The sequence below is a fragment of the Pleurodeles waltl genome, chromosome 2_2 (assembly GCF_031143425.1).
Source record: "Pleurodeles waltl isolate 20211129_DDA chromosome 2_2, aPleWal1.hap1.20221129, whole genome shotgun sequence".
NCBI lineage: Eukaryota > Metazoa > Chordata > Amphibia > Caudata > Salamandridae > Pleurodeles > Pleurodeles waltl.
Window position 1 is genome coordinate 613,845,742 of NC_090439.1, and position 24,558 is coordinate 613,870,299.

At 44.4% G+C, this 24,558-nt stretch overlaps 1 protein-coding gene across 10 annotated transcripts in view; it reads right to left on the minus strand.

The window, feature by feature from the left end:
• Nucleotides 1-24,558, minus strand: part of PCMTD1 (protein-L-isoaspartate (D-aspartate) O-methyltransferase domain containing 1) — a 270,050-nt gene that overhangs the window by 80,295 nt on the left and 165,197 nt on the right. For all 10 annotated transcript variants that reach the window (XM_069220153.1, XM_069220151.1, XM_069220150.1 and 7 more), the window contains 2 exons: nucleotides 12,696-12,798; nucleotides 3,292-3,463 (listed from right to left, as the gene is read on the minus strand). In XM_069220153.1, the coding sequence (XP_069076254.1) occupies nucleotides 3,292-3,463; nucleotides 12,696-12,798 (275 nt within the window). The remainder of the gene's footprint in view (nucleotides 1-3,291; nucleotides 3,464-12,695; nucleotides 12,799-24,558) is intronic.

The window sequence follows — 24,558 nt, forward strand, 5'->3', positions numbered from 1 at the left end:
GTGTGGGGAGAAGTACATCCCTGTACAGATGTGCCAACTCCTCCCTCCCATCTAGCCCAGGAAGGCCTATCAGGGATTTTAAATTGTGCGTCCAAGACACCAAACTCTAACTTTCTATCTTTTCCCAATTGAAAGTTACACTTAAAGGTTATTTCAAGGTAACCCAAATGTTAACCTGAGGGAGATATAGGCTCTGCAGTAGTGAAAAACAAATTCAATCCAGGACAGGTTAGACTTAAAAGTACATATCAACTTTGTAAATACATTGCACCCTTTTTTCTTGTTGTGATCTTGTTTTACTCAGATGAATGTTCTATATTTTTCTAAACTGGTGTGGAGTCTTTATGTGTTGTTTTCACTGTGTTACTGTAAATTAAGTGTTGCATAAATAATTTAAACATTACCTCTTAAGTTAATTCTGCCTGCTTTGTACCAAGCTACCAGAAGGTGAGCACAGGTTAATTTAAGCTGACTTACCCAGACAAGGCTTGTGGTCCCTACTTAGATAGGCTGTATACCTGCTTTGCTTTCTGCTTTGCTGTGATGCCTGGGAGGGAGAAGGACTGGACCCACTCTCTACATCCTTGAATCCAAGTTTCTCCTAAGGCTTGCTGGCTTGCCCCCGTTCTTCAACTCTCAGAGATATCAAAGACTGCCTGCAACTCTGCTCCTGCTACTGGACTCTGCCATCTGCGAGTCCTACTGTTGTCTAAGGTGCCCCTCATCAGAAGTGTGTGGTCTTCCAAATATACTGAATACTGAGTACGGATTAAGAATAGTACTCCGCCCCCTAAGGGCCTAAAGGAGAGCTGGGAGATAAAACATGGGTAGGCTTGAAGACAAGGACTGATGGAAGGCACAGCAGTATCCAAGAGTCGCTTCCATTAAGGCAGGCTTCACACTGGTGAAACTGAAGATGGTCCACACAGCGGACTTCATGCATTTCAGGTTGCTTACTATAGGGAGAACTGCTGATGACAAATGCCTCTGTCACTATGGGCAACAGAGCTCGCTCATGCACACGTTGTGGCCTTGTCCACACCTTGGGCCCTTCTGCGAAGTACTACAACACAGCCTGTCAGAGACGGCAGGGACAGAAATAAATATCACAGCACAGCTGACTCTATTTGGTGAATGGAGAGAACAGACTCACAAAATATGACATCCTCTTGTGCAATGCAGTTCTGATAGTGGCAAAGCGAGACCTAGTTAAGCTGCGTAGAAGGGAGAACTTACCCACAGTAAATAAAATGGGCTCAAAACATAGACTGGTGTATGTATGCAGAGAACTCTGTGTACAAAGCCACAGGTTGTCCCACAAAATTAAATAAAATGTTGAATAGATGGAAGGAGCAGCGTTGAAAACCGACAAGGGTCCTAGATATCTGAATATACCACACAGTGAACCAAGGACTGGATGACTGGGAGGAGGAGGAGGCGAGATGTATGCAAACTTGGGAAGATACAAAAGGTCCTGTAATAGAGGGTCGATGTTACTACTAGGTGCAGGTCACAGTTGTGAAGGTTATGTACAGACCTGGAAATGTTTATATGTATGTGCCATCTGTGCCATGATATTAATGGTTTGTGTTTTCTTTTACTCAGCTCAAACAGATTTTTTAAAAACAGAAAACACAGTGTGTGATGTAGTGCAACTAGCTTCAAGGCGAAGACTAATGGTGTTACTAATCCCACTGCTATCATACTTTTGATTACAATTAACTTGTTAACATTTTGGAATCCACATGTGTTTAGCAAATACAGAAGCTTTATTTTGAGACAGTACACTCAACATGTTGACATATTATTATCTGATATATTTAAAGTTTTAGTATCAGAGTTACTGAAATGGTCATTAATGTTTGCTGTTACCCTGCTGGAAGACAAACTGTTTAACATCTTTCTTTACTCCAGTCTTGTGAGGTATGCAGTTCTGCTCAAAACGTAACTAGAATCATGGCGTAAATATGGAGCTGGACACTAAGGGTCTCATTATGAGGCTGGTTGTCTTGAGACCGCCAGCCTTGCAGTGGCGGTCAGACCACTGCATGCCAGGTGGTCCAACTGCCACATTACGACCCTGGCAGTCAGACCGCTTCGCCCGCCGGGAACATAGTTCCTGACGGGTAGACAGCAGTCAGAGTCGTGGTCAGTCATGGAAGCGCTGACTTCAGTGCAACCGTGCTGATCATGAATCCAGTTTCTGCCAGCCTTTTAGGCTCTCAGAACCAGTGCTTGGGCCCCCCCCGCCCAGCACTCTCGGAATGTGCACTCTCTGCTATGGCATACAGTGCGCATTTATAGGGTGCTGGGGGCACCCTCTGTGTGATGGCATTGGCCTCGGCTCCAAGAGCAGTCAAGGTCAATGCCGCCCCACAGTTTTCACTGGGCTGACCGGCAGGAATCTCTGATTTCAGAGGTTTCCAATGGTCAGCCAAGTGAAAACCTTCTAATAGGGCCAGGAGAGACTGCCAGCTCCACCACGGGGCTGGCGGGCCCATAGTCAGCCCGCCAGCCTTGTAATGAGGCCCTAAGAGTTCAAAGGGGAACTGCAAGACGTAAAACAGGCAGCTTATATCTTCTATCAATACATATGTACATACGACTGTTGTACAAATTGTATTGCTGTAAACCTCAGTAGCTGAAGCTATTATGCAGTGCCAGGCTACTGGTTAACAGAGTGTCTACAGTTGTACCACGTCACCACAAATGCACATGAAAAGTTAAACAGATCTATGATGCCTGCTGGAGAGAACAGAGAAGAAATGACACACAGGTCCTGTTTCTGGGCAAATTAAAATTTAAATGTTCTTCATTTTCGTTAAACTACCCTTTGTCACTGCATGTAGTAGTATATTTAAAGAAAAGATTTGAAGCACTGGCACTTGTAAGGGCTACTTTGATACATATTACCAAACTACCTTCATTTCAGACAATGTTCAATGACTGGAATAACAATTACAATAATAAAGGCGGATTCTCATGGCTTTCTTCTAATTGGGACTTACAAACATGGCACCTAAAAGCTGAAAAAATTCTCCATGATGTACAATCACATTTATTCTGTTACACACATCTACGTCACTGTATACCACCAAAATATACACCCTCAAAAACATAACTAAATGCATATGAATTACCATGCAGCTGGTCCTCAAACAGTGTATTGCTGTAGTTTTGGAGATTTGTTCCCTGGATAAAGGTCTAATTATGTATGCCCGCAAGGAAGGGAGATGCCTACTGTGTAATCCATCTGCATAAAACACAAGCGAAAGCAGTGTAACAAATCACCTGATCTTCTATAGGCATGACTAAAATGCCTCCAACTTTTAGTAGTATTTTCATGTAGTTCTCATGGTCCTTCTGCACACCAGCTCCACAGTAGATCCGATCATACTGATGACTGTCAGATGAAATCTCCAGGCAATTTCCTACCACAAACGCTGGTTCGCACAATTCAAACCTATAAAACATGTACAATGTTTTTGAAGCAAGGAGCAATATTAACAAAAGGCAGAATTCAAAGATAACTGTACAACTCTAAACTCATGTATGAGCACACAACTTTAAGTAAGGTACAAGCCTTAGGGCACCTAAAAAACATTTCACTCTTATTCATGATCTGTGTTCTCTTACAACTGGATGTGATGTCCTAGAAAATGGGTTTTTCTTTGTACAAGTAAACTTTTCAGAATTTGAGATTCGTAATATCACAAGTCTGGAAAGTAACACTTTATATGAACAGAATATTGTCCAATATTTATAAGTGTCAACAATTGCAAAAATCTGTCATTTTCTAAATGAGATTTTATAGAAACAAATGCTAAAAACGATCAGTTTAGTGCACTCTTTTGCTACAGCATTTAAGGAAAAATATAGAACTTTGGGAGAGCAGTATATATAATGGGAGGTTTGACATCAACACTTATCCCGGTCAGGAAATTACTGGGTAACTACCACAGATCAACAGGATACTCATCTTCCACAGACTCACTAGATTTAAGTCTTACTTTCAGGTAAGGTGTGAAGTTTCTATATATTTAAATATGTAGTTAATAGTTTTCAAAATAATTATACCACTCATTTCAATAGGATATTTTCAGCAGCAGCATACAGGGGAATAGGCTTCTATCTTCACCCCCTAAGGATATCTTAGATTCTAAGAAGAAGTGCTTTCCATGAGTCTATGAAATATAATATAGAGAACTTTAGATATGTTTAAATGCCCTCACCTCTTTGGCAACAAACGTAGAAAGGCAGGCTTGTAGAACAGAACAGAACATATACATATATACACGCATATATACATATATATATATTTTTTTTTTCAAGACAGAGTATACTGCCCCGTCATTCTGTTCATTTGTTTCTGCGCTATCACTGTTCAAAATCCCTAAGGAAAAATTAATAGGGAAAACAAGTTTTGGGACCCCCACCTCCCCCTTTTTCTCAGATCACCCTGACGGATCATCCCAAAACTTTCAAGACAGAAGCTGAACTTAGCAGAGTATACGTTGTGAAAATTTAATCAAAGTTCAGCTTCTGTCTTGAAAGTTTTGGGATGATCCGTCAGGGTGATCTGAGAAAAAGGGGGAGGTGGGGGTCCCAAAACTTGTTTTCCCTATTCATTTTTCCTTAGGGATTTTGAACAGTGATAGCGCAGAAACAAATGAACAGAATGACACCAAATTTGGCAGAAAGGTAGCTCTTGGTCCAGAAAGAGCTCTTTTTGTTATTTGGTATAACTCCTTTTAGTTGTTCTCTAGCTATTAAATGAAAACCAAATTTGTATATATAGGGCGAGGATCCTCCTTTGATTCTCCTTATATCCTCCGAGGATTCGGAGGAAAGTAAGGCCCTGATTGGCTGGCCGCAACCTGAAAGAAAAGTTGCAGACGCCATTTTATTTCTCGCATTGCCTGTGAGGTGGGGAAAAAAACAGTGTAAGAACATATAAGAGGTCAGGATACAACTATCCTGACTCATAGGGAACCCTCATGGCCAAAAAAATTGCTCTTGTTTTTTTTTTTCCAGCCAATCCGCATGTTCGCTGGTATTTGCATGGTGGGACCATGCTTGACTAGGGCCCTTGGCGCAGAGCTTTGATTCTAACCACCACACACATGATTTCTGGCAGTGAGCTCAAGTCCTTCAAGATACTACAAGGCGAATGTGAACTGCTGCATGCTCAACAATGGAGCTATTCACAATTACATTAGTGTCTACTGAGCAGACTGGGTCCCTGACCAAGGACCGTCCCCCTGTTCCCTTAACACTTGGGGTCAGTTTAAAGGTGTGATGTCTGGGTTCTACAATCTTCTGTTTTGCCACCTCTGCTCACAGCCACAACTGGCTAGCCTCAGGGTGACTTGGCAGGCTCGCCTGCAGGTAGAATATGATGAGGAGGACAGGCCAGAAAACTTGGAAGATATGGAACGGGGAGTCTGGGAAGCACGGATGCAGTTCAGTCTATTTAAGATTCTTCAGGGATGACACTCGACCCCGGCATGGCTTCAGATTGCAGGGTTTCTCCCTCAATCTGCCTGCTGGTGATGTGATCTTGCGCCATTTGATATAGTTCACATATATTTTAGATTATCCTGCCATACATCCCTTGTGGACAGCAGTGGGGTCTATGCTCTGGGAATCCATGGATTTGTCCTCAGCGTTTCCGGACTCAGTAATTCTACTCCATGACTTATCAGGCCTTTCTAAACTGACCCACTACACCCGTCATCTGCTAGTCACTGCCCTTACAGCTGCCAAGATCTGTATTCTATGAGACTGACATTCTTCAAAACTGCGGTCGCATGACAATGGATCGCAGAAACGTACAAGACAGCGTCCTACTAAAAGGTAATTTACAATTTAATGGACAAAGCAGGTATTTTTCTTCTCAAGTGGTCTCCCTTTTTGCAGGATGCCCCTACCCTCAATTTACCATGACTCTTGATTCTATTTATAATATACGTAATTGTCACTGCACCGCCCCCTCCAGCATTATGATACTTGGGCTTCACCTGAATGATCCATCTCTCTACCCTCTCTCCCCTGCTTTGTAGTTTGGTCGTGCCTCCTTTTTTTCATCCTGTCCTTTTTCCTTTCTTTTGTCTCGCCATCTTATAGCTTATTTTTTCACTCCTATCAACCTTTTTCTTCCTTTCATATATTTTAGTTACGTTTGGTATTGGTGCATATACTGCTAACAGCATTTTTATCTTACCAGGAGTTAGACCTGACAGCCTTAGGATGGTCATTCCCCAACGTTTTGACTGCCTCCCTCCACTTGTATGACACTGTTTTGCTGGTTTTAGGACTCTGCACACTTTACAACTGCTAACCAGTTCTAAAGTGCATATGCTCTCTCCCTTAAACATGGTAACATTGGTTCATTCCCAAATGGCATATTTGATTTACATAAGTCCCTAGTAAAATGCACTACATGTGCCCAAGGCCTGTAAATTGAACGCTACTAGTGGGCCTGTAGCGCTGGTTGTGCCACCCACATAAGTAGCCCCTTAACCATGCCGTTGCAAGGCCTCTGTGTGCAGTTTAAGTGCCACTTCGACTTGGCATTTAAAAGTATTTGCCAAGCCTTAAACTCCCCTTTTTCTAAATATACGTCACTCATAAGGTAGGCCATAGGTAACTCATTAGGCAGGGTGCTATTTGGGTAAAAGGCAAGACATGTACTTGAGTGTTTTATATGTCTCGGTAGTGGAAAACTTCCAAATTCGTTTTCCACTACTGTGAGGCCTGCTCCCCTCAAAGGATAACATTAGGGCTTCCCTCATTTACTCTTTGAGTGGTAAGATTCTGATTAGAAAGGGGTAACCAGGTCATGTTTAGTTTGGCCAGAACGGCAATAGAAAATCCTGCTTATTGGTGAGGTTGAGTTTTATATTACTATTTTAGAAATGTCACTTTTAGAAAGTGAGCATTTCTCTGCACTTAAAATCTAACTGTGCCTTACAACCTGTCTCCAGTACACGTCTGGGCTAGACTGGTTGACAGCTTTTTTGTGCATTTTACCCAGACAACCACAAACACAGGATACTCAGTCACAACTGCACTCATCTGCATACTGAATGGGTTTCCTGGGCTCGAAAGGTGGAGGGGCCTAACACATTTCAAAGGCTAGTGGCCTGCCCTCACACAATAGACTGTCAAACCCCCCACTGGGACCCTGGCAGACAGACCTGTACTGAAAGGGGACCTCGTGCACTTAAAAACCACTCTTTGAAGTCTCCCCCACTTCAAAGGCATTTTGGGTATATAAACTGGGTCCCTGACCCCACCAAGTCAGACACTTCCTAGGAAAGATACTTCTGGACCAGATCCTGCAACCTGTCAAGAGTAGCTGCCTAGCTGCCCAAGAGACTCATCTGGACTGCTTTGCTGTGAAGGACTGCTGCCTTGGTGTTGCCCTGCTGCCTTGCTGACCTCTGACTTTGATGAGAAGTGCTGTCCAAGAGCTTGGATTGAGCTTGCATCCTCTTTCTGAAGTCTCAGGGCCAAAAAGACTCACTCTCTTCAAGGAAACTCCTTGTGCGGTGAAAATCGACGCACAGCCTGCCAAAAACGATGCACTGCCTGCCCAGCGACGAGAAAATGGTTGCATACCCGAACCGGAACAATGCAGCCCAGCTCCCAGAACAGAGAGCGACGCAGTGCCTGAGTTGCGACCGGAACTTCGACGCACAGCCATACCGGATAGACACACCACCGAGCCAAATCCTGACTTCTTGACTGAAGAATAGACACAGCACCTGCCATGCGACAGGAACTCCAACGCATCACCCACCGGATCGACGCAGTGCCTGTGACTTCGTCCCGCACGCCCAGGATTTTCACGCATCGTACCTGGGTGTCAAAAGACCATGCATCACAGTGAGAATCCAAGGCTGCACACCGGAAATTGACGCAAAGCCCTTGCAGCGTGGGAAGAAACAACGCATCGCCTGTGCAGTGTCAGGAAATCCACTGCGGTCTTCAGTCACATAATTTTGACGCAAACCAGGTACTTTGCGCACACAAGAGACAACTGTTGATTTTTGAAGACTTAAGACTTTTCTTAACTTTGCAAAAGTGATATTTCAACTTGTGCTTATCAAACCTGGATCGTTTTTACCTTAATTTAACTAGCTAAATATCTTACATTTTTCTAAACCTGTGTGGTGTTTCCACTGTGTTATTGCATGACTTACTGCACAAATACTTTACACATTGCCTTCTAAATTAAGCCTGACTGCTCAGTGCGAAGCTACCCGAGGGTAGGCACAGGATAATTTGGATTGTGTGACTTACCCTGACTAGGATTGTGGTCCTTACTTGGACAAGGGTGTATTCCTCTGCCAACTAGAGACCCCATTTCTAACAAAGTGCATTTCAAATATCCTCCTGCATCAAAGGACCCAGAGGGGAACCCCTAAGGGAGACTGAATTTTTAAGCTACTGACACACTGATTCCTAGAGAATCCATCATCTTCAGATACTTTATAGAGCAGTACATACGACACCTGTCATACTCCATAGAGAGCAAAAAGGTCCTCTTGATGCCAATGCCATTTGACAAAAATCATGGCAGCCACCGCCTACTAAAGTTTCCATTTGTGACAGACAGAGATCTACCTGTTCTATAAGTCTACTTGCATGTTTCATTGGAAACCCCAAATCCTCGTAGCATTTTTAATGACTTGCAAAGCAGAAAACAATGTATTAAGGAGGTGTTATTTATTACTGTTTGCATTTATTTCACTTGAAGCTTTGAGACAAAAATCTTGAGAGCCAACATTACAGCTACCTGCTGCAATGGAAACATATAAAACCTGGACTCAAGGTCAGACCACTTTTTTTTTTACAAGAACAACCTTGAAATGAGTTTCCCAGTCTAACAGGGAAGAATCTGTTATCCCCGCCATCTACAGCCAAGCAAACCTGAACAAATGACTCAAAGGTAGTTTATGAGGCAAGTCCACCAACTGGAAAGAAACTGCAAACTGATAGGAATAAAAACTTCAAAATTACTGCAGAACTGATTGCACTGATCTTGAAGAGACCACTGCAGAGAACATATTTCCTAGGTGTGCCAGAGGTACTAGAGAAATATTAAGAGCAAAGAGCCTGAAATTAAAGGATTGGCCCTGCTGTTTACCTTACATCCATGGCACACAATAGCACCATATTTACTGTCTGACCTCTTGTGAGGCTGAAACACACATTTTATTTGATTGTTAATATTGACCCCATGTTCTTGACCTCCTGAATAGGAATCCGTCACAACTTCATCGCTTCAGAAAACATAAGACATGCAGAAGAATCCAGAAGAAGATATGTACACTTTGCTTTTATGAACCTGTTATGTAAGTATTGATAAAGATGTATTCCTATGCAATGCAGATGTGCCACCACATCTGCCAACACCTTGCTGAACAACCACAGAGCCAACAAACAAGCTGAATGGCAAAACCACATAGCTCTCCATTTACCAGAAATCTCCGGTATGAGGTACTTTTTATTTGTATTTGGAAGTAGGCATCCTGAAGATGAAAAGACATCAGCTAATTCTGCTCCTGCATAGTGCGCATGACTTATTGTAAAGTAACCATTCTGTACTTATGCATGCTCAGAAATATGTTCAACAGCAAATCAAGAATAGGATTGATACCATCAATCTGTTTGGGAATGATAACGATGATGCATCAAAAATAATTACATTTTCCTCTCTCTGAATGTCAAACTAACTCTATAGTTCTTTTTTGAAGAAGTGTTTGACTAGGGAGAAAGGGAGTGGGAAATGGTATTGGGAGCAGGTGGAGAGTTTGTTAGAAATGAAGAGTAAAATCTTCTTCTGCAAACTAAGGGCTAGTGGGGAGCTCTCTCCATTCCTGACAAAACAACAACCAAGCCTCACCTGGTGTCAAATGCTTTTTCTGATGGAAAAGAGTGGATTTGCATTGATAAAGATGCTGAGAAAGTTGTGTTTAATAGTTTAATTTATCTAATGCTGGACTTCTTCACTGATGAAAAACTAAAGAGATTTTTTTCAGAGGCTGCCATATTTGACTACCGAATTCGTTTTTTAACAACATAAATGATAGCATAGGATAGGCCAGGAGAAGCTAAACCCAATGCCCAAGCAGTTGCTCTACTCTACACCCAACAGCCACTGGTTATCAATGTCCAGCAACATAACAGCTGACCTGAGGGAAAGTGAGACTGGATCAACTGTTTTTAGGGTCGAGCACAAAGCGCTCTGTCCCTGTGTAATCTCTCTGTGGGCTTTTAACCACACCCATGTCAAGCCCATCAGTTTGGTTGGTACGTGGGCTTGCCTTTTAGAATTAGCTTGATTTAATTAGAGAAGGGCATGCATAGGTTGTGCCTTTTCCAGTGTTTAGCCCGCCTCGAGCGCACCGGCCAAGTACTGAAAACATACGAGGCTCCATGTTTTCCGTATGGTTTCACTACTTTTTCTCTTTATTTTGTAGGCAATGCGGCCTCGCTGGACAGTAGTCGAGTGCTTTGCTGTTACATGGATATTTGCACTTTTGCCGGTTATCTGGATAGTTGCACTTTTTGCGGGTTACATGAAAATTGCACTTTTGCTGATACGTTTCACTGTGAGCGAACATCTGTTTCCTTTTGTGTGTTTGCTTTGTGCTCGTGGCGGCCGTCGGCTCGCTTATGTGAAACTGTTTTACTTTTCAGTTTATGTGGCAAGAAAAGTCAGGTTACCAGTTTAAAACGCTAATAGCTTTAACTCGAGCAAACACAAGACCCATTGCATTGCAAATGTTGTTTAACCAGTTTGTATTGTCTGCTTTGGAGTGTCCACAATGTTCCACAATACCTCTTTACATGACTCTCAATAAAAGACGAGCCCATTAGAGACCTTCATGAAAGGCAGCTCATACAAAACATTGGAATATCTAGCCATGACCAGACTCCATTACATACACACAACGTCAAACTGACTCAAGCAAACATTTTTACATCCCTACTAATCCATCCTCTTTGATTTTTTCACAAGAAGCACTGTAGGGAATATGGGTTACCTCAACATAGTCAAATAAGTCTGAACCTCAAGAGTCTCTAGCTTGGATGCAGTGACAAAAAAGTGGATTAGATGGGACAGACTTTTGCTTACTTATTGATACTGATACCAGTTCTCAAACCCGAACACACAACTAATAGGTCTCTCATAAGGCACCACCAACATGAGCTCACACACCATATATGAAACCCATCCTAATTCCACAACCAGCCCAAACGTAAGAGTTTTTTTCTAGCACTCAAATACAATGGCATCAAAGGATTAATCTTAGACACTGGTCTGAAACTCAAAGTAAAAGCTGCCAACTCCATGCCATCTGACCCATAGCATCAATTAGAAATTAGGAGCAACCATGAGCATTGCAGAGGGTTGGTGGTTTGAAAATATTGCCAACAAAGCCTGTTGAAAGCCCTGCACTTTCTAAGAAACAACAGCAGTGTGCAAAAAATTAACTGTTCTTTAGACTTTAGTTTCTTCAGAATCTGAAGAGGTTCAGACAATGAGGAGTTTGTATCCTCCTTGGCAGTTATCTTTTCTTCATACCGTTTTCAGAAGGAGTAGGAAGGTTACTGGTATTTTTTGTACTTGTCCATGAGTGGGATGTGGCTTTGACTTGTCAGACAACAAGAGAAGCCCTTCCTTGTGCTCTTTCAGAACCTTTGAATGCACTGCATACTGCTTCATCAGACACTGGCGTTTGATTCCGGTTCCAAGAACGGAATTTAAACCCAGTATATTTTGGGGAGACAGAATCCCAAAATAGGTGTACTTCCAAAATATTGAGCTTCTCACATTGATAATAAATATACATCTTCACGGTACATAACTTTTCAGCAAAGAACAGTACATCTATGCAAGGCTACCTATGCTTACTTTGAGAATATATTGGTATTTGATAGCCTGCTGTCGATATTCTTGTAGGTCGATATCTGTGACCTTGATATTGTGACATACAAGCCTCATATATGGAAACATCATCAACAACGATTAAGAAATTGACTCCATAGTGTAAGTATCAGTTAGTGCATGGAAAAACCATGAAAGTGACATCACCTGGGCGTTGACACTTTGTATAACATCATGGATCTGTAGTGGGGATGAGCAACGCCACCAAGAGCTAATGGGGAAGTGCTACTACAAAAAATGTCTGTATCCAGTCTTGGCACCTGCTGGAGTTAACATAAGAAATCTGTGGGAAGGAGTATCCATTACAAACTTCATTAAACCAGAAAAATGTCTGCTGGTATCAGAAAACATGCTAGTGAGTTCCGTCACATTTTCATCCTGAACCATACACTCATTTGACCTCTAGGTTTAATGCATCCACCCTATTTACTGCAGACCTATCTGAAATTGTATGCAGGTAGCGAATTTCTGATTGAAATGAGTCAGAGGTAAAATAACTGACTGGTGATTAGTTTGTTATTTTGACATTTTACGTATTGCTAGTATATTTGCATACATTTGATCAGAGGTATATTCTGGAACTTTAAAACGTGCGTATGTGTATTTCTAACAAGGTGTTTACTGTGTTTTCTAAATTTCTGTGGCGTTTTACTTGCATTCAGTTTAATAAGTTCTATTTTACGAATGTTCACGATATTTACTTACTTTTAATATTAAGAAGAAATGCACTTACTTGTCAAAGCTATCGCTATTTTTTATGAAACTCTCTAGCTTCTCTTTCGCATACTCCACTACATCTGAATGAAGTTCAATACCATGATTTATGCCAAAAGGACCTGGAGTGAAGGAAGAATAAAGTCACATTTAGATTTAGACTGGAAAAAATGCAGTGCACTTAGTCTTCTGAGTTTTCAGTACCATTGTTAAAGAAACCATAAAAACACAAAATAACTAATTTGCATAAACATTATCCATATGTAATTGCCACATTTACAACCAAAAACAATTAAAAGTTTAAATTGATCGACAGGTGACAGAACTTTTGTAGAAAGACCTAACAGTTCAATGAGCTTGCTCTAACTATTCATTATAGAAAATTACATTTGAAAACGTTCTCGGAGTATGACAGTTGTACAAATATTTGTTTAAACTAAGTAACCAAACGGCCTCTTGGCTTCTTTCATTGATGCATTTTCACATCTTAATAATAACATGTTATCATAATCATGTGGTAATAATAACGTGGGTTCTTGTAAATAGTTTGTTACAGCGTATATCTGAGGTTGACAATATTGCACAACAACATATAACAGCAGGGTCCTAGCCTCACCCTGGAAGCAAATACCACATACTGACAGTGTCCCACAGTGTCAAAAGGTCCCTGGTGCCAAATCTCCCACTTGCGAGTTGAATAAGTAACCCATACAATTTCCGAGCCTACCAAGTTTAAATTAAATGGAGTCAAGTGATCAGCTGGTGAACTATCAAATAGTCAGAATTTCATGGCTTGTCCACACAGAGACTCGTTTTTTATGCACAACATACAAATTGCAATGTCTGCATACAGCAAGATCCACGAGTTCTTTATGAGAGAAATTAACCCCTTCGCTGCCAGGCCTTTTCCCCCTCCTGTGCCAGGCCTTTTTTTGCCTATTTGGGGCAGTTCGCGCTTAGGCCCTCATAACTTTTTGTTCACATAAGCTAACCAAGCCAAATTTGCGTCCTTGTTTTCCAACATCCTAGGGATTCTAGAGGTACCCAGACTTTGTGGGTTCCCTTGAAGGAGGCCAAGAAATTGGCCAAAATACAGTGAAAATTTCGTTTTTTTTTTAAAAAAATGGAAAAAGTGGCTGCAGAAGAAGGCTTGTGGATTTCCCCCCGAAAATGGCATCAACAAAGGGTTTGTAGTGCTAAACTCAGCAGCTTCCTAGCTTTCAGGAACAGGCAGACTTGAATAAGAAAACCCAATTTTTCAACACAATTTTGGCATTTTACTGGGTCATACCCCATTTTTGCAATTTTTTGTGCTTTCAGCCTCCTTCCAGTCAGTGACAGGAATGGGCATGAAACCAATGCTGGATCCCAGAAACCTAACCATTTCTGAAAAGTAAACAAAATTCTGAATTCAGCAAGGGGTCATTTGTGTAGATCCTACAAGGGTTTCCTACAGAAAGTAACAGCTGAAAAAGAAAAATATTGAAATTGAGGTGAAAAACACATACATTTTTCTCTATGTTTTACTCTGTAACTTTTCCCTGCAATGTCAGATTATGGAAAGCAATATACCGTTACGTCTGCTGGACTCCTCTGGTTGCGGGGATATATAGGGCTTGTAGGTTCATCAAGAACCCGAGGAACCCAGAGCCAATAAATGAGCTGCACCCTGCAGTGCGTTTTCATTCTATACCGGGTATACAGCAATTCATTTGCTGAAATATAAAGAGTAAAAAATTGCTATCAAGAAAACCTTTGCATTTCCAAAAAGGGCACAAGATAAGGTGCTGAGGAGCAGTGGTTATTTGGACATCTCTGAATTCCGGGGTGACCATACAAACATGTGAATTATAGGGAATTTCTCAAATAGATGTCTTTTTTACACACTCTCCTATATTTGGAAGGAAAAAATGTAGAGAAAGACAAGGGGCAATAGCACTTGTTTTGCTAATCTATGTTCCCCCAAGTCTCCCGATAAAAATGATACCTCACTTGCGTGGGTAGGCCTAGCGCCCGCGACAGGAAACGCCCCAAAGCGCAACGTGGACACATCGACAATTTTGGGAGAAAACAGAGGTGTTTTTTGCGAAGTGCCTACCTGTAGATTTTGGCCTCTAGCTCAGCCGGCACCTAGGGAAACCTACCAAACCTGTGCATTTCTGAAAACTAGAGACCTAGGGGAATCCAAGGAGGGGTGACTTGCGGGGCTCGGACCAGGTTCTGTTACCCAGAATCCTTTGCAAACCTCAACATTTGGCTAAAAAAACACATGTCCCTCACATTTCTGTGGCAGAAAGTTCTGGAATCTGAGAGGAGCTACAAATTTCCTTCCACCCAGCGTTCCCCCAAGTCTCCCGATAAAAATGATACCTCACTTGCGTGGGTAGGCTTAGCGCCGGCGACAGGAAACACCCCAAAGCGCAACGTGGACACATCCTAAATTTTGGAAAAAAACAGAGGTGTTTTTTGCGAAGTGCCTACCTGTAGATTTTGGCCTCTAGCTCAGCCGGCACCTAGGGAAACCTACCAAACCTGTGCATTTCTGAAAACTAGAGACCTAGGGGAATCCAAGGAGGGGTGACTTGCGGGGCTCGGACCAGGTTCTGTTACCCAGAATCCTTTGCAAACCTCAAAATTTGGCTAAAAAAACACATGTCCCTCACATTTCTGTGGCAGAAAGTTCTGGAATCTGAGAGGAGCTACAAATTTCCTTCCACCCAGCGTTCCCCCAAGTCTCCCGATAAAAATGATACCTCACTTGCGTGGGTAGGCCTAGCGCCGGCGACAGGAAACACCCCAAAGCGCAACGTGGACACATCCTAAATTTTGGAAAAAAACAGAGGTGTTTTTTGCGAAGTGCCTACCTGTAGATTTTGGCCTCTACCTCAGCCGGCACCTAGGGAAACCTACCAAACCTGTGCATTTCTGAAAACTAGAGACCTAGGGGAATCCAAGGAGGGGTGACTTGCGGGGCTCGGACCAGGTTCTGTTACCCAGAATCCTTTGCAAACCTCAAAATTTGGCTAAAAAAACACATGTCCCTCACATTTCTGTGGCAGAAAGTTCTGGAATCTGAGAGGAGCTACAAATTTCCTTCCACCCAGCGTTCCCCCAAGTCTCCCGATAAAAATGATACCTCACTTGCGTGGGTAGGCCTAGCGCCGGCGACAGGAAACACCCCAAAGCGCAACGTGGACACATCCTAAATTTTGGAAAAAAACAGAGGTGTTTTTTGCGAAGTGCCTACCTGTAGATTTTGGCCTCTAGCTCAGCCGGCACCTAGGGAAACCTACCAAACCTGTGCATTTCTGAAAACTAGAGACCTAGGGGAATCCAAGGAGGGGTGACTTGCGGGGCTCGGACCAGGTTCTGTTACCCAGAATCCTTTGCAAACCTCAAAATTTGGCTAAAAAAACACATGTCCCTCACATTTCTGTGGCAGAAAGTTCTGGAATCTGAGAGGAGCTACAAATTTCCTTCCACCCAGCGTTCCCCCAAGTCTCCCGATAAAAATGATACCTCACTTGCGTGGGTAGGCCTAGCGCCGGCGACAGGAAACACCCCAAAGCGCAACGTGGACACATCCTAAATTTTGGAAAAAAACAGAGGTGTTTTTTGCGAAGTGCCTACCTGTAGATTTTGGCCTCTAGCTCAGCCGGCACCTAGGGAAACCTACCAAACCTGTGCATTTCTGAAAACTAGAGACCTAGGGGAATCTAAGGAGGGGTGACTTGCGGGGCTCGGACCAGGTTCTGTTACCCAGAATCCTTTGCAAACCTCAAAATTTGGCTAAAAATACACATGTCCCTCACATTTCTGTGGCAGAAAGTTCTGGAATCTGAGAGGAGCCACAAATTTCCTTCTACCCAGCGTTCCCCCAAGTCTCCCGATAAAAATGATACCTCACTTGTGTGGGTAGGACTAGCGCCCACGAAAGGAAAGGGCCCAAAACACAACGTGGACACATCACATTTTTTTATAAAAAGCAGTGCCTACCTGTGGATTTTGGCCTGTAGCTCAGCCGACACCTGAGGAAACCTAGCAAACCAGTGCATTTTTGAAAACTAGAAACCCAGGGGAATCCAAGATGGGGTGACTTGCGGGGCTCTGACCAGGTTATGTTACCCAGAATCCTTTGCAAACATCAAAATTTGGCCCAAAAAACACTTTTTCCTCTCATTTCGGTGACAGAAAGTTCTGGAATCTGAGAGGAGCCACAAATTTCCTTCCACCCAGCGTTCCCCTAAGTCTCTCGATAAAAATGGTACATCACTTCTGTGGGTAGGCCTAGCGCCCACAAAAGGAAATGGCCCAAAACACAACGTGGACACAACATATTTTTTCACAGAAAACAGAGGTGTTTTTTGCAAGGTGCCTACCTGTGGTGTTTGGCCTGTAGCTCAGCCGGCCCCGGGGGGGGGGCAGAAATGCCCTAAAATAAATTTGCCCCCCCAACCCCCACCCTCCCCCGCCGGGAGCGACCCTTGCCTACGGGGTCGCTCCCCCTGCGTGACATTGGCACCAAAAATCAAATCCCCGGTGCCTAGTGGTTTCTGCCCCCTTGGGGGCAGGTTGACCTAAACTCAGCCAATCTGCCCCCAAGGGGGGCAGAAATGGCCTAAATACAATTTGTCCCCCAGGGGAGCGACTTTTGCCTGATGGGTCGCTCCCCATCTCTAAAAAAAAAAACAAAGAAAAAAAAGAAAAATTCCCCTGGCGCCTAGAGGTTTCTGCCCCCCCCCCCCCTGGGGCAGATCGGCCTAATAATAGGCCGATCTGCCCCCCGGGGGGGCAGAAATGGCCTAAAATAAATTTGCCCCCCCAAACACCCCCCCCCCCCCCCCCCCGGAGCGACCCTTGTCTACGGGGTCGCTCCCCCTGCGTGACATTGGCGCCAAAAAACAAATCCCCGGTGCCTAGTGGTTTCTGCCCCCTTGGGGGCAGATTGACCTAAAATTGGCCAATCTGCCCCCAGGGGGGCAGAAATGGTCTAAATACAATTTGGCCCCCCAGGGGAGCGACCCTTGCCTGATGGGTCGCTCCCCATCTCTAAAAAAAGAAACAACAAAAAAAAAAAAACACAAAAAAAAAATTGCCCTGGCGCCTAGAGTGTTCTGCCCCCCCCCGGGGGCAGTTCGGCCTAATAATAGGCCGATCTGTCCCCCGGGGGGGCAGAAATGGCCTAAAATAAATTTGCCCCCCCAACCCCCCCCCCCCCCGGGAGCGACCCTTGCCTACGGGGTCGCTCCCCCTGCGTGACATTGGCGCCAAAAAACAAATCCCCGGTGCCTAGTGGTTTCTGCCCCCTTGGGGGCAGATTGACCTAAAATTGGCCAATCTGCCCCCAGGGGGGCAGAAATGGTCTAAATACAATTTGCCCCCCCCAGGGGAGCGACCCTTGCCTGATGGGTCGCTCCCCATCTCTAAAAAAAGAAACAACAAAAAAAAAAAAAAAAAATTGCCCTGGCTCCTAGAGTGTTCTGCCCCCCCCCCCGGGGGCAGTTCGGCCTAATAATAGGCCGATCTGCCCCCAGGGGGGGCAGAAATGGCCTAAAATAAATTGCCCTCCCCCCCAGGGAGCGCCCCTTGCCTAAGGGGTCGCTCCCTTTGCGTGAAATTCACGCAAAGAAAAAACTCCCTGGTGTCTAGTGGTTTCTACCCCCCTTGGGGGCAGATTGGCCTCATCAAAATAGGCCAATCTGCCCCCAAGGGGGGAAGAAATGGGCAAAATATAATTTTCCCCCAAGGGGAGCGACCCTTGCCTAAGGGGTCGCTCCCCACCAAAAAAAAAAAAAATGAAAAAAAAAAAAAAAAATGGTCCCTGGTTCCTAGAGGTTTCTGCCCCAGTAGGCCGATCTGCCCCCAGGGGGGGCAGAAAAGGCCTTCCCGAAAATATGCCCCCCCTGGGAGCGACCCTTGCCCAAGGGGTCGCTCCCTTTTGTCAATAACAATAAAAAATAAAAAAAATCCCTGGTGTCTAGTGGTTTCTACCCCCCTTGGGGGCAGATTGGCCTCATCAAAATAGGCCAATCTGCCCCCAAGGGGGGCAGAAATGGCCAAAATATAATTTTCCCCCAAGGGGAGCGACCCTTGCCTAAGGGGTCGCTCCCCACCAAAAAAAAAAAAAAATGAAAAAAAAAAAAAAAAAAATGGTCCCTGGTGCCTAGAGGTTTCTGCCCCCCCTGGGGGCAGATCGGCCTAATAGTAGGCCGATCTGCCCCCAGGGGGGGCAGAAAAGGCCTTCCCGAAAATATGCCCCCCCTGGGAGCGACCCTTGCCCAAGGGGTCGCTCCCTTTTGTCAATAACAATAAAAAAAAAAAAAAATCCCTGGTGTCTAGTGGTTTCTACCCCCCTTGGGGGCAGATTGGCCTCATCAAAATAGGCCAATCTGCCCCCAAGGGGGGCAGAAATGGCCAAAATATAATTTTCCCCCCAAGGGGAGCGACCCTTGCCTAAGGGGTCGCTCCCCACCTCAATAAAAAAAAATGAAAACAAAAAAAAATGGTCCCTGGTGCCTAGAGGTTTCTGCCCCGCCTGGGGGCAGAAAAGGACTTTTCAAAAAAATGCCCCCCCTGGGAGCGACCCTTGCCCAAGGGGTCGCTCCCTTTTGTCAATTTCAAAAAAAAAAAAAAAATCCCTGGTGTCTAGTGGGGTTTCAAAAGCCGGATTGCAAGCAATCCGGCTTTTGAAACCCTCGGAGGGACTTCAAAGGGAAGGAAATACTTTTCCTTCCCTTTGAAGCCCCTCCGGGCCTCCCAAGTGATTGAAAAAGAAATGCTTTTGCATTTCTTTTTCAATCGCGCTGGAAGCAGAGCTTCCAGCGCGACGAGGGAGGCCCCTGTGACACATCAGCGCGCGCGCGCTGTCACAGGGGGGTGTGGGGGGGTCGGGGTGGAAGGGGAAGGTCTTCCCCTTCCATCCCCGACTTGGGGGGGGAAGGGGGGTGCACGGGGGGCGCGCTAGCGCGCCCCCAAGTTCCCCTGTTCCATGGACGAGATGATCTCGTCCAAGGCACAGGGGAACTGTAGCCTTGGACGAGATCATCTCGTCCAAGGCACCCAAGAGGTTAACACACTGAGAGTGAGGAAGCTTTCAGTTTGCTCCAGAAAGTTTCTGCGCATGCCCGAGACTGATGACTTGAGCGATTGCACAATGGGTACTACAAAACTGCAATGTTTATTATTTGGGTAGTTCGGAAGCTTACAGATTGTTTTTACAGAGGCCCTCTGGAAACATTTAAAGTGGTACCTTTACAGACACAATCAGAACGCAATACAGTGAACTACCTGCAGCGCTAGGTAAGAATACATACTATCAGGATTATGGAAGCTTGCAAGGCAGAGAATGCTAACATACGCATCATGAGACCGTGCACCTTGAAGGCTGTACCAACATTGTTTTATGGGCCCAGACTACTTTCAATGTTAAAGTACTTGACCTATTTGTGTAAAGGTGGGTCATCTATGCTTGACCCTTAAAAATTTCTGACTCCATACAAGGAACAAAACTACTATTACCCTCAGATAGGTAACGCACTTTTTTTTTGACTGACTTGCTAGTTACTAAACAGTGACTTTTTATTGTATATACTTAAGGTAACTCTTCTGAGCTCTTTGAAAAACATTGGTTTGGGACGCCCATGCTTGCCACAGTAGTCATTTTTGGTCTTGTGCCTAAGCTGTTGAACTGGATTAAAAATCCAGTTACAACATTTGCCTATGAGTAGTGTGATACTGGGCAAATCACTAAATTTCTCTGTGCCTATATAGGTTGTTAAACGTGGCCTTCTTTGCAGGGTCACCACAAACGTTTTTGGTTTTACCACTCCTTTTTTCTGAACCTTTGTGTGTTGGCATTAGGACTCCGCATATTTTACCACTGGTAAACAGTGCTAAAGTGCTTGTGCTCACACTTCTAAACATGGTAACATTGGTTTACACTCAAATGGCACATTTAATTTACTTGCAAGTCCCTAGTTAAGTGGTACTACCTGTACCCAGAACCTGCAGATTAAATGCTACAAGTGGGCCTGAAGCAACTATTGTGCCACCACTTAAGTAGCCTTTCTAAACATGTCCCAGGCCTGCCATTGCAGCCTGTGTGGTGTGCAGTTTTAAACTGACATTTCAACCTGGCAAAATAATCCTATTGTTGGACATGCACATCTAAATTATACATGTACTGGTAGTGAAACATTCTTAAGTACATTTTACACTACTTCAAGGACTACCTTCCCGCAAGATAACACTGGGTTACCTTATTACATTTAAGACGTCATAACCTTTGCCTGGGAACAGGAAAAAAAAATCACATTTGGTCTGTAATGAATTGTAATTTTAAACCCTTTTTAATGGTGAAGTCAGCTTATAAGTCACAATTCTGAAAATGCCACTTTTAGAATGTTGACATTTTCTTGACTAACTAGCCTGTGCAGCCTCTACCCTGGGGCAGAAGACTAGGTGAAGCTGGCAGTTGGCCTTTGGGTACCCTCCCAGACAGTGAAACAAAGGGGTACTAGGTGTTGTCGGGACGGGAGTGGCAGAGCAGTCACCTGCCACACTTGCACTTCAAAGGGGCTGCCTCAGCACACTCACAAAGGACTTCACATTAGTCTATTGTCACCCCATGCCCCTCCGAGCCAGAGCAGGGGCTGGCATGCAGCATGCTGGACTTTGTTTGCCTATGCAGGGGCATCACCAATCTTTTTGCCTCCTGCCTCCTAATTTTTTTCTGACCTGTTGCTGTTGGCTTTTGAACTCTGAGCACTTTAGCACTCCTAACCAGTGCTAAAGTGCATATGCTCTCTGTGTAAATTGTATGGTTAATTGGTTTATCCATGATTGGCATTTCTGATGTACTAGTAAGTCCCTAGTAAAGTGCACTAGGGGTGCCCAGGGCCTGTAAACCAAATGCTACTAGTGGGCCTGCAGCACTGGTTGTGCCACCCACATACGTAGCTCTGTAATCATGTCTCAAACCTGCCACTGCAGCGTCTGTGTGTACAGTTTTTAACTGTAAATTCGACTTGGCAAGTGTACCAACTTGCCAGGCCTAAACCTTCCCTTTTCTTACATGTAAGGCACCCCTAAGGTAGGCCCTAGGTAGCCCCAAGGGCAGGGTGCAGTGTATGGTTAAGGTAGGACATATAGTAATGTGTTTTATATGTCCTGACAGTGAAATACTGCAAAATTTGTTTTTCACTGTTGCAAAGCCAGCCCCTCTCAAGGGTTAACATGAGGGCTACCTTTAAATATGATTAAAGTGTAAATTCCCTTTGGGAGCCGATGGACATGTGGAGTTTGGGGTCTCTGAGCTCACAATTTTAAAATACATCTTTCAGTAAAGTTGATTTTAAAAAATTTGTGTTTGAAAATGCCACTTTTAGAAAGTGAGCATTTTCTTGCTTAAACCATTTCTGTGTCGCTGCCTGTTTGTGGATTCCCTGTCTGAGTCAGTTTGATAGTTGGGTTGGTTGCACCTCTCTCTAGACAGTGACACAAAGGGAGCTAGGGTGTAGTCTGCATTTCCAGATGAGCCATCTGGGCTAGGAGGGAGGGGAGGAGTGGTCAATCACACCTGAAAGTGCCTGCCCTCACACAGTGCCATCTCCAACCCCCTGGTGTGTGTCTGGGGCCTGGCCTGGGCAAGGCAGGATTTCACAAACAAGAGATACTTTTCTTTAAAGTAAGCCTACTTCAAAGGGCAAAATGGGTATAAGAAGGGCACCCAAAACCACAGACTTTAGAACACTGCTGGAAACCAAGAGGAACCTCTGCCTGGAGAAGAGCTGAAGAGCTGAGGAAGAAAAGCTGCCCTGCCTGTGACTGTGCTTTGTGGAGCTATCCTGCAGTTACTGGTTCTGACTGTGTTAGAGGACAAAGACTGGACTTTGTGTTGCCTTCCTTCTTGTCGAGAACTCTCCAAGGGCTTGAATTAGAGCTTGCCTCCTGTTGTTTGAAGTCTCAAGGACAGCAAAGCCTTCTCTCTGCCAGCATCTGGAGCCTCTGGAGAGACTCCGACTCTGCCAAGTGATGCCCATTCAGTTGCTGGGGCCCTGAGAAGAGAAGCTGGCAGCCCAAGAGTGAGAAATCCACGCACAGACTGCCATGCGGGGAAAAGATCGCGGCAACTCCAATCTGCGACTGAAAAATCAACACGCCGCTGTGTTCGCGGCTGAAAAATCGGCGCTCGCCTTCAATGCGACCAGTAGATCGCGCCCGTGGCTGGAGAAACGACATGCAGCATCGCTGATGGAGGCTGGTGAGATCGCAACCCGCGCTGGGTGGTTTTCGGACTATCGTGCAGCTGAATTTCTGATGCAAGCACCGCTGGGCGTGTAAAAACGACGCAAAGTCTGCCCGGACCCGAGAATGCTGACCGGATCGATGCATCGCTCTCCTGCGGAGAGGAGAAATGACGCACGCCCACCCAATTAAAGGAGAAACAACGCAAGGTCACGCTCGTGAGTGAAATCGACGCATCGCAAGCCTTTTTTGACGCACACTCACCCGTGTGGGGTTGTTTTTGACACACCCAAGGTACATTTTCACGCTAACAGCGTTAGCGTTATGTTCAAAATTATATGAAGACTCTTTTTGCATTTTTAGTGATAACTTGACTTGTGTATTGTGCATTTTTTTCATTTCGGTCTTGTTTTGTTTAGATAAATATATTCTATTTTTCTAAACATGCGTTGTGTCATTTTGTAGTGTTTTTATTGAATTACTGTGTGTGTTGGTACAAATACTTTACACCTAGCATCTGAAGTTCAGCCTACTGCTCATGCCAAGCTACCAAGTGGGTAAAAGCAGGGGTTAGCTGAGGGTGATTCTCTTTTACCCTGACTAGATTGAGGGTCCTTGCTTGGACAGGGGGTAACCTGACAGCCAACCAAAGACCCCATTTCTAACACAGCATAAAAGGAAAAATTACTTAGTTTGGTAACATCCTTTCTGGTGGAAACTTTAGACTCCTCACCTTAAAAATACCTCAACAAGCCAGCCTGGAACCGAAGATTTGTCTCAGCAATTTCCTCCCACGCCAGTAGGTGGCATTCTGCAGCTCAATACGCTCTGGAAGTGATTTCTGGGCCACATTTAACCACATCTCCATGCACTGATGTCCGTTTCTTTCTGATAATTGTCTGCATTCTCAGACGCACAGCCCTCATTAACCAGAATTACAGTGTGCCGATCAATAAATGGGACCTTTTAAGATGGAGAAAGAAAAAAGCCCATTTCACAGAACTGGGATGTGGAAGGATTGGTGAGAAATCTGTGCTTAGAGTGTCCACCAGAAAGTGTGTTACCAAAGTAAGTAACATTTTCTTCTTACGGATACTTCTAACCATAATTCCCCATCTTAAGAAAAGATACGAAAGCAGTACCTTCCCAGGTGGTGGGTCTCTGGAAGGGCTCAGACAAAGAAGTCCTAAAGGACATAACAGTCAAAAGCCCTCATTACAACCCTGGCAGTAAATCCTGCTTTCTGCTGTGCAGAAGACCGGCAACATACCGTTGCGGCAGCGGAATTCCGCTACAGGTATTACGATTCACAGCTCGGAATCTGCCACAATACAGACACCCACACAAGTCTGCCACACCAAAGGTCAGTGATAAACTGGCGATACCAAAACCTACACCGTCACGCCAACAGGAATACGCCCACAGTATCACGACTCACGAATCAACGCAGCGGTCTTTCAACCGCAGTAAACCAATGGCGGTACACACGGCTGCGCTCAAAATACACACACATTTACAAAACACAACCACATTGGACAATTCAAAATACACACACCTGATACGCATACACACACCAAACCCACACACCCAATCCAATATAAAACACACACCCACATCACCCACAAACCCTTACAACC